This window comes from Corapipo altera, unplaced genomic scaffold, assembly GCF_003945725.1.
Source record: "Corapipo altera isolate COAL_440 unplaced genomic scaffold, ASM394572v1 45, whole genome shotgun sequence".
In the NCBI taxonomy this organism is placed as follows: domain Eukaryota; kingdom Metazoa; phylum Chordata; class Aves; order Passeriformes; family Pipridae; genus Corapipo; species Corapipo altera.
Window position 1 is genome coordinate 14792857 of NW_020884877.1, and position 13231 is coordinate 14806087.

Here is a 13231-nt window from a genome sequence, read left to right on the forward strand (position 1 = left end):
GCATTCCCTTGTACAGCCCTAAGTCTGTTTATACATCCCCACATCAAGAGATTTGTTTTGCTGTGGTTTTGCGTTTTGCATTTCATCAGCTTCCTATGGACAAGCAGGAACTTCTTCCAAGTCTTGGCCATCCTACTAGCACACAATACTAAGTACTCTCCATGGTAGCTGGTGTATGGTGGCAGACCTGTCTGCCACATACACAGATGCCTTCCATTATGCATTTCTTTACATAACATTTTACCCAAGCCATCTCCCTCCCAGACAGCACTTAGATTTAAACTGTCAGCAAGTCTGCAGGTCAGCAACACTTAGTACTGAACATACATCCCCTTCAAGGAGCTTCTCCCTTTCTCTTTTGGCTGGATTACCAGCTCAAACCACCTTCACCTTTTGGAGATACTCATCTCCCCTGCATGATAACCAAATGTGGAAAAATTTGGTAATTGTGATGCTTCAGAAAAGTCCTCTCTTCTCTTTTATTAAGAGGGGGAAGGAAAAACCCAAACAAGACTTGGCTAATAGCTTAATGGTCTGGCTACTGGAATTACAAAATTTCTTCTGTCTCCAACATGCACTTTGTCGAGCAAACAGCATCAGCTCTACCCTCTACTTGAAGTAATTAGATCATAATTGCTAATATTTCAAGTAGTCTATTTTACTTAATCTGCTCTCAACTCCTGCTTCAGTACTTTCATCAAAACCAGAAAAAGAACCCCTTTTTGAGTGTGAAGATTAATTTCTCACTCAATTTCTCACTCTCACAGCAAACTATGAGATAGGTTCCTAAGGCCAAAAGAGCAATAATTAATATAAGTGGCAAAAAAAAGCTGAGCAATTACTGACATACTACTTTTTTGGGTTTTTTAAGTAAGCAGTATCTGAGATCTGTGGACAAGCTGAAAGCAAGCTATACCACAACTAAGTTCTAAAATCACAAAAGAGATCAGCACAGAATATGGAACATTCAGTAGTAGATCTAGAATTAAAGAGACACACAACTGTCCTGGCTTCAGCTGGGATAGAGTTAATTTCCTTCTTAGTAGCTGGTTTAGGGCTGTGTTTTGGGTTTACTATGGGAATCATGCTGACAACACACTGATGTTTTGGATGTTGCTAAGTGGCGCTCACTCTAAGTCAAGGACTTTTCAGTTTCCCATGCTCTGCCAGTGAGGAGCTGCACAAGGAACTGCAGGGAACATGGCCAGGAGAGCTGACCTGAAGTGGCCAAAGGGATATTCCATAGCATAGGATGTCACACTCAGTACACAAACCGGGGGGAGTTGGCTGGGAGGGGCCAATCACTGCTTGGGGCTGGGCTGGTCACTGGTCAGTAGATGATGAGCAACTGTATTGGGCATCACTTTTTTCTCCTGGACTTCTTTCCTTTATCTCTCCTTTTCATTACAATTATCATAATAATTTAGTACTATATGTAGCAGAATACTGTATCATATTTTGTTTCAATTATTAAACTGTTCTTATCAAACCACGAGGTTTAATTTTTTCCCCAGTTCTCCTCCCCAAAGAGGGGGGGATGGAGTGAGCAAGCCGCTGCGCGATACTTAGCTGCCAGCTGGGGTTAAACCACAGCAACAACTTAAACCCCAAAGTAACATACAAAAGTGTCCTATACAACAGCCATTACTGTCTTTTGTGTGACCTGTAAATCAGACAATTTAAACCTGTCAAAACTTGAGACCTACTAGTTCTTCAGATATTCTCTTCATGCAAGACAATAGGGCAAGATCTCTAATATGAACATCTCAGATACCTATCAAATATCCATCAATAAAGCAAAGCTCCTGAGAACTCAAGTATATTGCTCTGGACATCTTGGACAACAGATTGTTCAAAGCAGCCTTCTACAATTCATTAAAATAGGTGAAGCAAGGAAGGAACTACGCAACAGAAATCTTTATTTATATACACTACCAGCCTGAAAATAGGCAAGACCACTCCTAAAAATCTTCAATTAATAAAAAAGAAGGTAGTGACAACATCTAGTGTCTGTAAGAAAATGAGAACAATGCTGCACAGAAAACAAAAGAAGACAAATATGGCAACTGCAGGCTGTTGAGTTACACCTCAGACATCAGCAACTGAGATGCTGTGAAACTGGACTAATTTATCAGCTATTAAAGCACTTAAGCTAAAACTGACTTCAGTTTAATAGCAGATGACATCATCCTTCTGAACCTTTTGTGGGACTACAAGAAGAAAAACATTTGGAAATACATTATTTAATTTTAATGAGACTTATTTTTAATATCTTTATAAGCATAGCCAAACTCTTGAGACTCATCACACTGTAAGTGGTGAAGAGACTGAATGTTCACAAATGATTCCTTAAACTATTTAAAGACAGAACAATTCTGTTTAAAAGTTAAAATGGACATAGGTGTTCCCTTCCACCCTGTAAGAGAGGATTGCACTATAGATATGGATGAGAGTGAATAAGTAAAATCAGTGTAAACATGTATATATACACACCATTCTATGGGCCTGTGCATTGCAGCAGAAACCAGGCAAGGAAAAGGCACCCAGCTGACTCGGAGCTGTCGGCATGGATGGTCAAACCTGTGTTAGCTCTACACAGAGTGGCAGCAGCCACCATTGGGGCAGTAGTTGGAATGGGAGAGAGAATTTCTTTAAACAGAACAGCAACATCCTTACTGCCTGCCAGAAGAGAAAGGGCCTGACTGGCAAAATAAATGAAGGTGTTAACCAAAGGCTGACACCTACACTTGTGCTCGCTCTCTCCAGGCCCTGACAAGAACAGGTGCCTGACGACACACAGACCAGCAGAATACATGACATAAACTGCACATGTCAGTGACAGCAACTTTTATTGTCTGTACAATACAAGATAATACAAACTATTAAAAAGTCATTTTGTTTGGTAAAATATTTAGTAGATTGAAAATATAGATGCATCTTCAGATGAAACAAGATCACAAGCATACCAAATAATTTACAATCAGATCAGAGAAGTATAAAAGCCAACAGTTCCAGAACCATGCTTCTGTCACCTAATGTTTTTTAAGTAAAGAATGTAATTCTTTTTTGCACTAATCCTACTCCTTCCCCCAAGTGTGTGGGACAGCAAAGGTCAGTTATATAGTTGGTAAAGGCTTGGTGGGGAGGGAGTAGACTAAGAATAATGACAAGTCCTCTTGAAATCCCCCTCCTCCACTTAGATTGGAATGTGTACTATGTTAGAAGGCCTTTTTTACTTCACTTTCCTAATATTGCCAAGATTGAACATAAACAGCTTTATACTGTGTTTAAAAAAAGTCAATTCAGATATTAGCCCAAATTTCCAATTTTGTGCTTCTATATACATGCAGTTTTTCTCTCCCAGGAAGTTAATATATCAGTTTACTTTTATCATTTGAATTATTCCTTTATAAGGAGTTTCAGGTAAGACATAATGTCAGTAGCAGATGACCAAACCAGAACAGAACACTGTACAGGACTGAGATCTTGAGCCAGTTGAGAAATCTTTTTCTCCAAGGTATACCCCTGCCTGGGCATAGCAACATCATTCTTCTTCAAAAACATTACTGGACATAAGTCATTCCCACCATCACCAATATACATAATTTGTGTATAACTAACTCCTCGCTCCAACTGTTTATCTAGAAATTCTTTTAAAACTTTCCTTTTGCAAAGGTTTTTTGGGCACTTTGCACAACGGTGAGCATGGAAGTTCTGTACAGTAAGATAGCCAGTACTGCTGAATGCTGCAGGGTTTGTAAACACTTCATCAAAAACCTCATGGAAGTCAGCAGCTTTCAAAATCCAGTCAATAAATACTGTATTAGAATCTGAAACAATAATGCAATCAAACAACTCTTTGTTCTTGCCAATAAACCCCAGAAGATCTACCATTCCTGCAGTGAAAGGAATTGTTGTCATAGTTCTTTTCATTTCATCTTCTTTGACACCATTGTCTCCCAAGTAGGCAAAGACTCTGCCCATATATTCTGTCCAGTGTCCTGGTTGGTAGGAGTTTCTTAATCCATTAGGAAGTTTTCTCTCTGGAGCACATTTCACAATCCAGGTATCACTATTTTCATCTATGATTGTATGGTCAAAATCAAAAACCAACAGAAATTTCATAGCTGTGAGAAAACAAGTTTCCAAAACAAACAAAAAAGAAAATTATTTATATAAACACAAGTACTGTATTCCTAACCTGATCTTGTGCTCAGATGAGAAAAATTCTGCAGGAAAATATCTAAACAAAGTAAACTATTTATGGCCACTACAGCTATGGGAAGTTGTGCTGAAGCTAAAAATGCAGTCTGTAAAGGTCAAAGTTCCGTTTCCAACTTCTGTTTAAAATAACTACTGTGACAGGATCTGCACTGGTGCTACAGTTACTAATACTTGCTAACACCGAGTCAATCTTCCCGTACTCACGCACCACCAGTTCGACCACAGGTTCTAAATTTCTCTGTCAGCATTTGCCAACGCAAACAAACCGGGATTCTCCTGGCAAAACACCTCAAGAGGGATTTCAAAAGGAAACGTGTACTCAGCACCTGGAACCGGTGCCTTCAACGAGGACGCACCAAATCAAAGCAGCCCTTTGTGAAGCTGAACCTGCTGCCCCTCACGGGCAGGTCCCCGTGCCCCGCGCAGGACTCGGGCCGCCCCCCCCCAGCCGCCGCCGAGGGCTAAAGCAGCGCAGCTTCGCCGGCGGGGGCACGGCGGGCGCCCGAAGGGCTGGGCGAGGGGGGCAGCCCCGTGCGGGGAAAGGGCAGGGACCCGCGGCGAAGGGGCAGCGCCATGCGGGGAAGGGACGGGGACCCGCGGGTAAGAGGCAGCGGGGCCGACACCGAGTCCGACACCGCCCGCGCGGCCCCCGCTCCGCCCACGCGCTACGTCACCGCGCGCCGCCGGGTCGCCCGGCAACGGCCCCGCGTCCCGGAACATGGCGGCGGGGCCCGGGGCGATGGCGGCGGGGCGGCGGCGGCGGCGGCGGCCGAGCGCCCGTGAGTGCGGCTCCCCCGCGGGCACCGGGAGCGGCGGGGGGGCAGCGCACGGCCCCGGGAGGCTGTGGGGGTGCCCAGCGTGACTGTCCCCAAAGCTCCCCCAGCTGCAGACAGCAGGACGGGGCAGTTTCGGCCCACGAAATGCCTGAACCCAGCGCAGGTCCTGTGAACTCCCACGGCAGCAGTTGGGGAAGAACGAGGTGCTTGGCTGTTCCCTGCCTGCAGGGCGCAGCCACCTCAGTGCACCTTTACTTTACTTTTGGCAAGGCTGCCTTCACCTGGGACAGGGAGAGAGGATCACCCCTATCACGAGACAAACAGATAAGCAACACGGCATCTGGGAAATATAGCCTTTGACATCGGTGTCAGTGTAAGAGAAAGCCTCCTTACACCTCGGACACAGCGTGTCAGTCTGCAGCAAATCAGACAAACGGAGAATTTCTACAGGACACCACTCCATGCAGTGCGCCATTGCCTCCAAAAATGGTGGTGACACTTGAAAGAGCGTTTCACAAAACCTAGTGATCATCTAGAAAATCTGGCTTTATGTATGCACATGTGAATGTGAGCCTAATGCAATGAAGAAATGCTACTCTTGCCAACAAATCAAGAAAATGTTCTATAACTGATCCATTTCAGTAAATACAATGAGTGTGCAGGACAAGGGTAGTAAGGCACAGCCTGTGCTCAAACTGCTGCCTCATCCAGCCAGTGGAATGGCTTTACCAATATTTTCCCTTTCCTTTTGGGAATGGTCCCTCGTCCCTGCTGTTCTCAGAATCATGCCCAAGTACTGCCTGTAAAATGCGAGTTGCTACAAGCCAAACCTGTACATACACACAGACAGGCAAAGTGACATACAAACAGATCAGTCAGTCAGTGCTGCAGTCCATGCACTGGCCATAGTTAGACTACAGATACAGGTACCCTGTCTGAGCTTTGGGGTATGGGGATGAAGAGAGTAACTAACACCAAGCATAACTTAGTATGGTTACTATGTGAGAATTCAAATTCTGATACACATTTGAATATTGGATTTTCTGATATCAAGTAGCCTCAGTATTTTTTTCTTCCCTCTGCACAGCACCACATCATTTGGAAGAAAATAATGTTCCAGATGGGTATTTCCTTCCAAATGAAGCAGATCTTCGTCAGGTAATTGTATTGCCAAAAGCAGAATGGGAAAGGATTCAGAACAGCACTAAAGAAGCAGCACACATCCTCGATGAGAAGAAAGAACAGGAAGAAATTCACTTAGGCTCCAAAGCTGCTGTAAAAGACTCGCCCAATGCCACTGTAGTAAGTACAAGATACATTTGTAAACAAGAGTAGTCATTTTCATATATACCAAAACACTCATAGTAACATTTCTAGCTGTACTCTCTTTGTTTAGCATTTACTTTTGAATATATATATTAACTAAACTCCATTTAAATAAGTTTAATAGCTAACATAAACATTTATATTTTTTAATTAAAGCTAAAATGCAAAATTAAACAAAAAAACCCCGACTACCCAAAATTTAAATGTGATTTCTGATTTTGTCTGTACTACAGAGCCTAGCACAAGAGAAACTTAAAGCCAAAAAATTACGTGAAGAAAGGGAAGAGGAAGAAAGAAAGTTACTTGATTTGGAAGAAGCAAAGTTCCGAGCAGCAAAACGGAAGGAGATTATTGATCATGCAAAAACCTACCTATCCTATCAGAACGACAGAATGAAACAGTTCCACGTTTGTTGACAACTTACAATTTTTAAATTCAAATTGTAACTGAATGTCTTTAAAGACTTCTGAACACACAAATTACTTTAAATGTTCTCTTGCAGAGTGCACTTCTACTTACTGAGGTCCTAAAAGAAAGAGATGCTCAAGTTGAATTTCAAAAGTTGAAGTCAGTTGTTAACAAAAAGAAGGAACGTGAAGAAGAGGAACGTCAATTTAAAGAATACATTCTCAGAGAGCAAGAAAAGGAACAGCAGCATTTTATGAAGGAGCAAGCACTACGCAAATATCAGCTGGAACAGTAAGTAATAATTAAAAGCAACCCTACTTTATTCTTTACTTAGACTTTTATCACAAATATATTCTACAAGGTTTTTACAGAAACCTACTAATAATTTGATTCACGAATGCCACACTTTAAAAGAAAAATTCAAACTGCCACAGAAGATCTTGCCCAAAAGAGAAAAGCTGTAATATACATTTTTAGTTGCCAGCAGTCTGCATGCAAAATCATCTCTTGCAGGCATCAATAGGTTTTAGTCAAATCATTGTTCTAATGCTGTTACTTAAATTTAACTGTGTTTTACTCAGTTTTGGTTCCAGACAAGGAAAAGGTTAAACCAGAATTTCCATTTGCTCATAACTAGTTTCCAGACTGCCCATCAAGAGAACGCATTACTGTCACTTCTTATTCTTGCTCTCAGCTCTTCCAGAAATCTTATGGAGGGGTCCCCACTGGTATTTATATGACTGACCCTGGTGCTCTGAAAGAAGGAATCAAATTTCCCAAGGCAGGGGAAGGGTTCAAAGTCTGGTCTCACACATTCCAGGCCCAACATATAAATACATAAAACACTACCAGCTTAAGCTGCTGTCTGCATGCCCAGAAGGAGAAGCACAGGTACAGGGGGTCTCACTGGGGAAATCTTGTTCTCTGAGGATGTTGCAGAGCTACGCCATGAATGCAATGGTTTTAATGAGCCATCCAGCTAAAACTTGTTACCATGAGACTGCAAACTGTGAGCATACCATGTAGCTCATTTCTGGCTAGAGGACTGAGGGCTACCATTACAGACAATCATGCTGTTTTTCACCTCTGACATTCTACCCACCTTCAACTCAAAGTATCACATTCTTCAGTGCAAGGTACCTATGGTTATGCAGAATATATATCTGTTCATTACTTCATGCAGTTCCTAGCCCATTTATTCACCTTTTTCCAATTCAGAATAAAGGAGCACGAGCATCAGGCAGATCTGGCCAAGATAGAAATCAAAAGAGAAGCAGAAGAAATAGAGAGATTGAATCAACTGTACCAACTGGAAATTCAGAGAAGAAAGGAAAAGAAACAGGAGGAAAGAGCTGAACGCCGGAGGCTGTATCACGTAAGTAACAGGAAAGCAGACAGTTCAAAATGCTTATTTCACCTTGGCTGTAATGGTTGCACTCAGCCCACAAATAAATGGGCCTACTGGCAACAGTTTGCCGACAGCTTCAGTAGCAGGGGATCAAATGCCTCCCCTGCCAGTTGCAGGCCATGTCTTTACTCTGTGCTTTTGAGAAAAGCCTCTCGGAGGCTTTTCTCTTCTTTGTCTGAAGGGACGTTGGCACCTTGTTGGCACGATGTTTTGACTTGTCTATGATTAAGGATTCGGCTGTAGATATGAAGAAATATTCTTCTTGATTTGAGAACTGGATTTAAGTTGCACATTCCTGCTGTTTTAAGCCCATTTTTCTTTGTTAGAAAGAGGGAATAGCCTGAGGCTGAACAAATCTTTTTAATTTGACTTTCTGCTTATGATTGGAGATGTTTAGAAATTTAGTCAAGACCTGCTGCCTTTTCATTTCATCTTAAACAGCATCTTGCTAAGTACAAACTAGGAAGTGCCTTAGAATGGTTTTGACCAAAATGCAAAAGACAGCTGTTTTTTTACATAAAAGTATAGAAAACTCCGTTTCAGCTATGTTTTGGATTAAGCTCTTAGACTGGGATAGTTTTGGAAGAGATGGGCCAGGAGCAGTATGGTCTGTGTGGCTGTTGGGGGATGTTGGACAGTCCCATGCCTTCCACTGTCCCACTCTCCCATGTCTGTGAATGGGAGCATGGGATAATGCTCTCTGTATTGCACAGCAATTTGTTTTTGATATATGCTGGAAAAGCATGTGTTTGATGCTCAATTCCCCTTCCACTTTCTCACATCTGCTGTCTCCTCTTCATGCATGTTTGAATAGGGAGTAAGTGGAAGTCCTGAAAAGTCTCTCCTCTCTTCTCCCTTGGAAAGAAACATGAGAAGAGAGAACAGGGAGTGATCCTTGTTAAGTTGCTACCCTAGGCCCAGATATTGTAAACTTTATCTGTTACATCAGGGACTGTTTTGACCATACAGGAATACATAGCTGACCAGAAAATAATCAAAGCAATAGAGGAACAAAAACAAATGGAAGAAGATGATCGGATCAAAGCTCATTTTAAAGCAAAGCAAACTATTGCCCGGATGCGAAAAACGAAAGAAGCTGAAATGCGTAGGTGGGTACAAAGCTAGAGGATAAACTGTAAATAAACTAAAAATTATACTGTAGTCAGAGCTTTCAGACCAATGACGTAACACAATCAACAATTTACTGACAGAGAGAGTATGGAATTCAGGAGAATAAGGAAATTCTTTCACAGGTTCCTTAGTACTAAGTGTGCTAGGGAGCAATCTCTCCACCCTTCAAAGTACAAAGGCTTAGAGAAGTACAAAGCTTTACACCAGTGTATTGGGAACAGTGATTTTCCTATGTCCTGCCAAGCCTCCAACCTCCTCAACAATTAAAGACAATTAAGATCCTTGATGAAAATATTTCTGAGTATAAGCTAAATTTCTCTGAGTCGGATCAAGAAAAATTATTTGACTTCTTAACTAATCACATATATTAATCAGTTACATTGGGTTCTTATTAAGGGGAGATGGTTTATCAATTTAACACTGAAGGTACAACATGATGATACCACTGAGTCAATCTAAGAGTTTTCTTCTCTTCCTGTTTTTGTCTAATACTCCCAAAATTTCTCTTATGATGGCAAGGTGCTAGGCAGACTCCTCACTGAGCTCATTATTGCAACAGAAAGCTGGTGTTACATGAATACAGGGAACATTTATTTGTTAAACAAGATAATATTAAAAAAAACAAACAGGAGGAACGCAAGGAGATCATTGAGTTGGGTGGGTGGGCCAGCCTCTGTGGCAAGAGAAGACTAGAAGCAGGATTGCTGAGTTTGGTAGCTTCAGGTAGACCCAGGTGTGTTACCCTGGTATGTTTTAGCAGCTCATGTTCTTCTGCAGAAAAACACAGGAACAACAGGACAGAATCGTTAATCAATTAGCTAAACAACTGAGTGAGGCATTAAAGATGGAAGATGATCGACTTGCTAGAGATGTTGCAAAAATAGAAGCTGCAGAAGAAAACAAACGCAAAGAGAAAGAAGCAAGACAGAAGGCTGCCATTGAATCTATTGCTGAATACAGAGCCACTGTGGTAAGAAACCTGGGCTGATCTTCCTGCTGCTTACTCCAGCCGAGGAGCCTGGCCCAGATCACAGCGGGCTCTGGTGCCATGCATCAGCAGGCTTCATCAAGTCTACTGACATCTTTCCTGGGGTCCCCTCTCCCTTTCCCACTTCCATGTTGGGTGCACATCTGCCAGGGCTGCTGAAAACCCTGGGCTTGGAGACTGGCCAGCCACAATGACAGTGCTTCTCGGAGCGTTGATACAGGGCTGCTTCTGCTGAGAGAGATGACTTTGAGCTTAGCAGGACACCTCCTTGGTTAACTTTCTGTCTGTGTTTTGTAAACTACAGATTAAGATGAAAGAGGAAAAGGAGAGACAGGAAAAAGAAGAGGCTGAAAAAGAACGTGATGTGTTAATGGAAAACGCCCGCATCTACCAGGAAATGGAAAAAGCCAAGAAAGAAGGACGACATGGCACAAACATGGAAGTACAGAAAATTCAGATCCAGCAAATAGTAAGTAGAGAGCTGTACCCTTTTCAGAAAGAGCCACTTATCTAAACCAACAGCACTAGTTCATGCTGAGAGGAAGAAATGAAGCTTGCTGGGTATTTTGGGTTTTTTTGTTTGTTGGGTGTTGTTTTTCTTTAAATCATGTGTGCTCTGCATATGCTGGTGTTGGAGAGCAGCCTCCTCAGAGCATTGGTGCAAGTCAAGGCTGGTTTGCAATGACAGATCACATCCTGTTCTGTGCCATGATGTTCTACTGCTACTCTCCTGTATCTTCTGGGCCGGTCACCAAAGAGCAGTAGCTAATGCTGATGTTCACTCATCTGTTTAATGTACCCTTCTGGGGGCATATGGCAGGGGAGAGAAGTGGGGAGGGATGACAAGTGCCAAGTATCAATTAACAGTGCCACAGATCTCCTGTAAGCTTTTACCCTCCCTATGCTTTACAAGACAGTGATGTTGAAAACAAAATACTAATCTTTGTTATTCCCTTTTCTTCATCAGGCTGAAAAGCAGGCAAAACGACAGCAGGAAAAACAAGCAGACTTGGACTATGAAGCTGAGAAAGAAGCTATTGCACTTGGTAAAGAGCGTGAATTTCAGAGCTATGCAAAGCAAGTAATTGAATCAGAGTCCAAGACTACACATCATCTTTATCCTCTTCTCAAAGCATGCAAAGATGGACGAGGGCTGGGACATGGGCCATTTTTCTGAGAAGAGAAGAAATAAATACTACTTTCCAAGCATATGATGTTGCTGGGACCCTGTTATCTTTTTGTAGCTGTAATATCACTTGAGAAGTTAAAAACGTGAAATAACATTTAAACTATCCAGCAAGGAAAGGCAGAAGCCGTTTTCAAGTTAAAAAAATACCTTTTTGTACTGTACAGGCAGAGTTAAACTGTAAATGATTTATATCAAATTCAACTATGAATCTCTAAGTCCATTTGGAAAAAAACCCCAAAACCTGCCATATAACTGGCTATATTCTCAAAAATCCCCAGCTTATATTTCATGAATGTTAGTTTAGTAACTTGAGACAAGAATGCATGTTATATAATTGACTGTCATTGTAACACATTCCAGTCAAAAGCTCACTATTACTGCTATATTTTTAATATTAATTGTTCTAAAAATTCAGTGTCCCAGGTTTTTCAGGTCTGCGATATGAATTCCTAGTGTAAAAGGTCACATTTTTCTCCAGCCTACTTCCAGTTAAGAATTCCCCATAATAGAAAAGACCAAACCAAAACAACTACAGGGGAAGAAAAAAGAGAACATACGTGAAAGTTAGAATAGCTATGGTATGCAGGTTTTGCAGTATTTTGCAACTACCTCTATAAAACAAATGTCACGCTATAAATTATTTTTATTACATGAAAATATTAATGTGTTTTGTTCACAGCCCTTAAAAGGTCACATGGGAGGCAAACAGATCCCAATATAGCTGTAAATAGCAACTACAAAAAGAGCATGTAAACAGGAGACAACATAGTTGGGCTAGCCTTTCAAAAAGCCTAACAGTGATTCAATCTACAGTAAATAGATCCAATGTAAATTTGTTTCTCAGATTCCTCAAGAGATTTCTCTCTAAGACCCAAGCCACTGACACATCCCCCTCATTAAGCTTAGTTTCTTTGGTGAACTGTTAACATCATTTTCTTGCCTTGGACAGTTAGGCTTTCCAGTAATGACTTCCTCCACAAGTACCCTAGGCTTTAAACCCTATCCTGGTTACCGCTGGAAACAAAGTCCAAGAAACTTGAAGCTTTGCTGTGTTGCACACAACCTTGTGTTCCAGCCCTGCAGCCACGAGTCTCTGTTGGCCAGACTAGAAAATTATGCAAATCCTAAAAAAACTCCTAAGCCTAAATTAGAAGAGTTTTATATAAAGGACTCTTGCCAATATTTTAGTTTGGAAAATAGGTCTTTTGTGTGTCCTCGAGTTTCGGAGTCTGGCTTCCTAAAGCAACAGGCCCTGCAGAAAGCAGGACACTTCGGGAAAGATGCAGGGCCACCTCGGAGGCGACATCCCTCCTGCAAGCTGAGGACCAAGCAGAACTGGTTTTACCTCCCCTATAGTGTAAAAATCCCCGGGTGCAGCAGTCACCTCCTCGAGGAGTCTCTTCCAGGCAGGGCAAGGGAAGAACTTCTGGAAGGAGAGGGAGGGCCGACCTCCTCACCCAGCTCCCAGGGCCACCAAGGGCCCCCAGCCCGAGCTACAGGCAGGCCTGGCGGGGTGAAGGTGGTGCGAGACGCGGCAGCGCCCGGAGCCCGGCCGGGCCCCATCGCCGCAGCCCCGGCGGGGAGCGGGGCCGCCGCGGCCGGAGCACAGGGACAGAGCCGGGGGGGACGTTTCAGCCTCTTACCGAGGGCAAACGAGTAGCTCACGAACCGGCTGCGGAAGAGAGTCCTGCCAGCAGGGCGGCCTTGCTTCCTTCCTCCCTCCCTCTCTTCCCGACACAGCGGACGGTGCCCGCCCTCAGTTCCCGGGGCGGGGCTGGGCG

General features: G+C 42.8%; 3 protein-coding genes across 7 annotated transcripts in view; 1 reads left to right on the plus strand and 2 right to left on the minus strand.

Moving 5' to 3' along the window:
* The window catches only part of SSB (Sjogren syndrome antigen B), a 29901-nt gene extending 16699 nt beyond the window's left edge, over positions 1-13202 (minus strand). The window contains exon 1 of the mRNA XM_027637011.1: positions 13094-13202. The gene's annotated coding sequence lies outside the window, so the exon portion shown is untranslated. The remainder of the gene's footprint in view (positions 1-13093) is intronic.
* Positions 2833-13202, minus strand: PHOSPHO2 (phosphatase, orphan 2). Of its 5 annotated transcripts, XM_027637021.1 has the most exons (3): positions 13094-13202; positions 7938-7980; positions 2833-4127 (listed from the first exon to the last, which is right to left on the minus strand). In XM_027637021.1, the coding sequence occupies exons 2-3, from the start codon at positions 7969-7971 to the stop codon at positions 3400-3402; spliced, it is 762 nt and encodes a 253-aa protein (XP_027492822.1). In that variant the 5' UTR covers positions 7972-7980; positions 13094-13202; the 3' UTR covers positions 2833-3399. The 5 variants fall into 5 exon arrangements, with proteins under 5 accessions (XP_027492822.1, XP_027492823.1, XP_027492820.1 ...); XM_027637022.1 differs by lacking the exon at positions 7938-7980 and having other exon boundaries at positions 13094-13198; XM_027637019.1 differs by lacking the exons at positions 7938-7980; positions 13094-13202 and adding an exon at positions 10278-10338.
* CCDC173 (coiled-coil domain containing 173) lies at positions 4928-11536 on the plus strand. The gene is given in 10 exon segments (XM_027637006.1): positions 4928-5003; positions 6088-6302; positions 6560-6733; positions 6829-7025; positions 7953-8109; positions 9112-9251; positions 10051-10243; positions 10566-10730; positions 11229-11427; positions 11430-11536. Coding segments are annotated over 10 exon segments (1593 nt in total). The 5' UTR covers positions 4928-4942; the 3' UTR covers positions 11522-11536.
* Positions 13203-13231: the final 29 nt, after the last annotated feature.

Coding starts and splice junctions, on each gene's coding strand:
- PHOSPHO2 (XM_027637019.1), bottom strand. CDS start 10,323: ATGGCACCAGAGCCCGCTGTGATCTGGGCCAGGCTCCTCGGCTGGA. Junction 4,128..10,277: donor GGCCAGGCTCCTCGGCTGGA/GTAAGCAGCAGG, acceptor GTTTTCTCACAG/CTATGAAATTTCTGTTGGTT.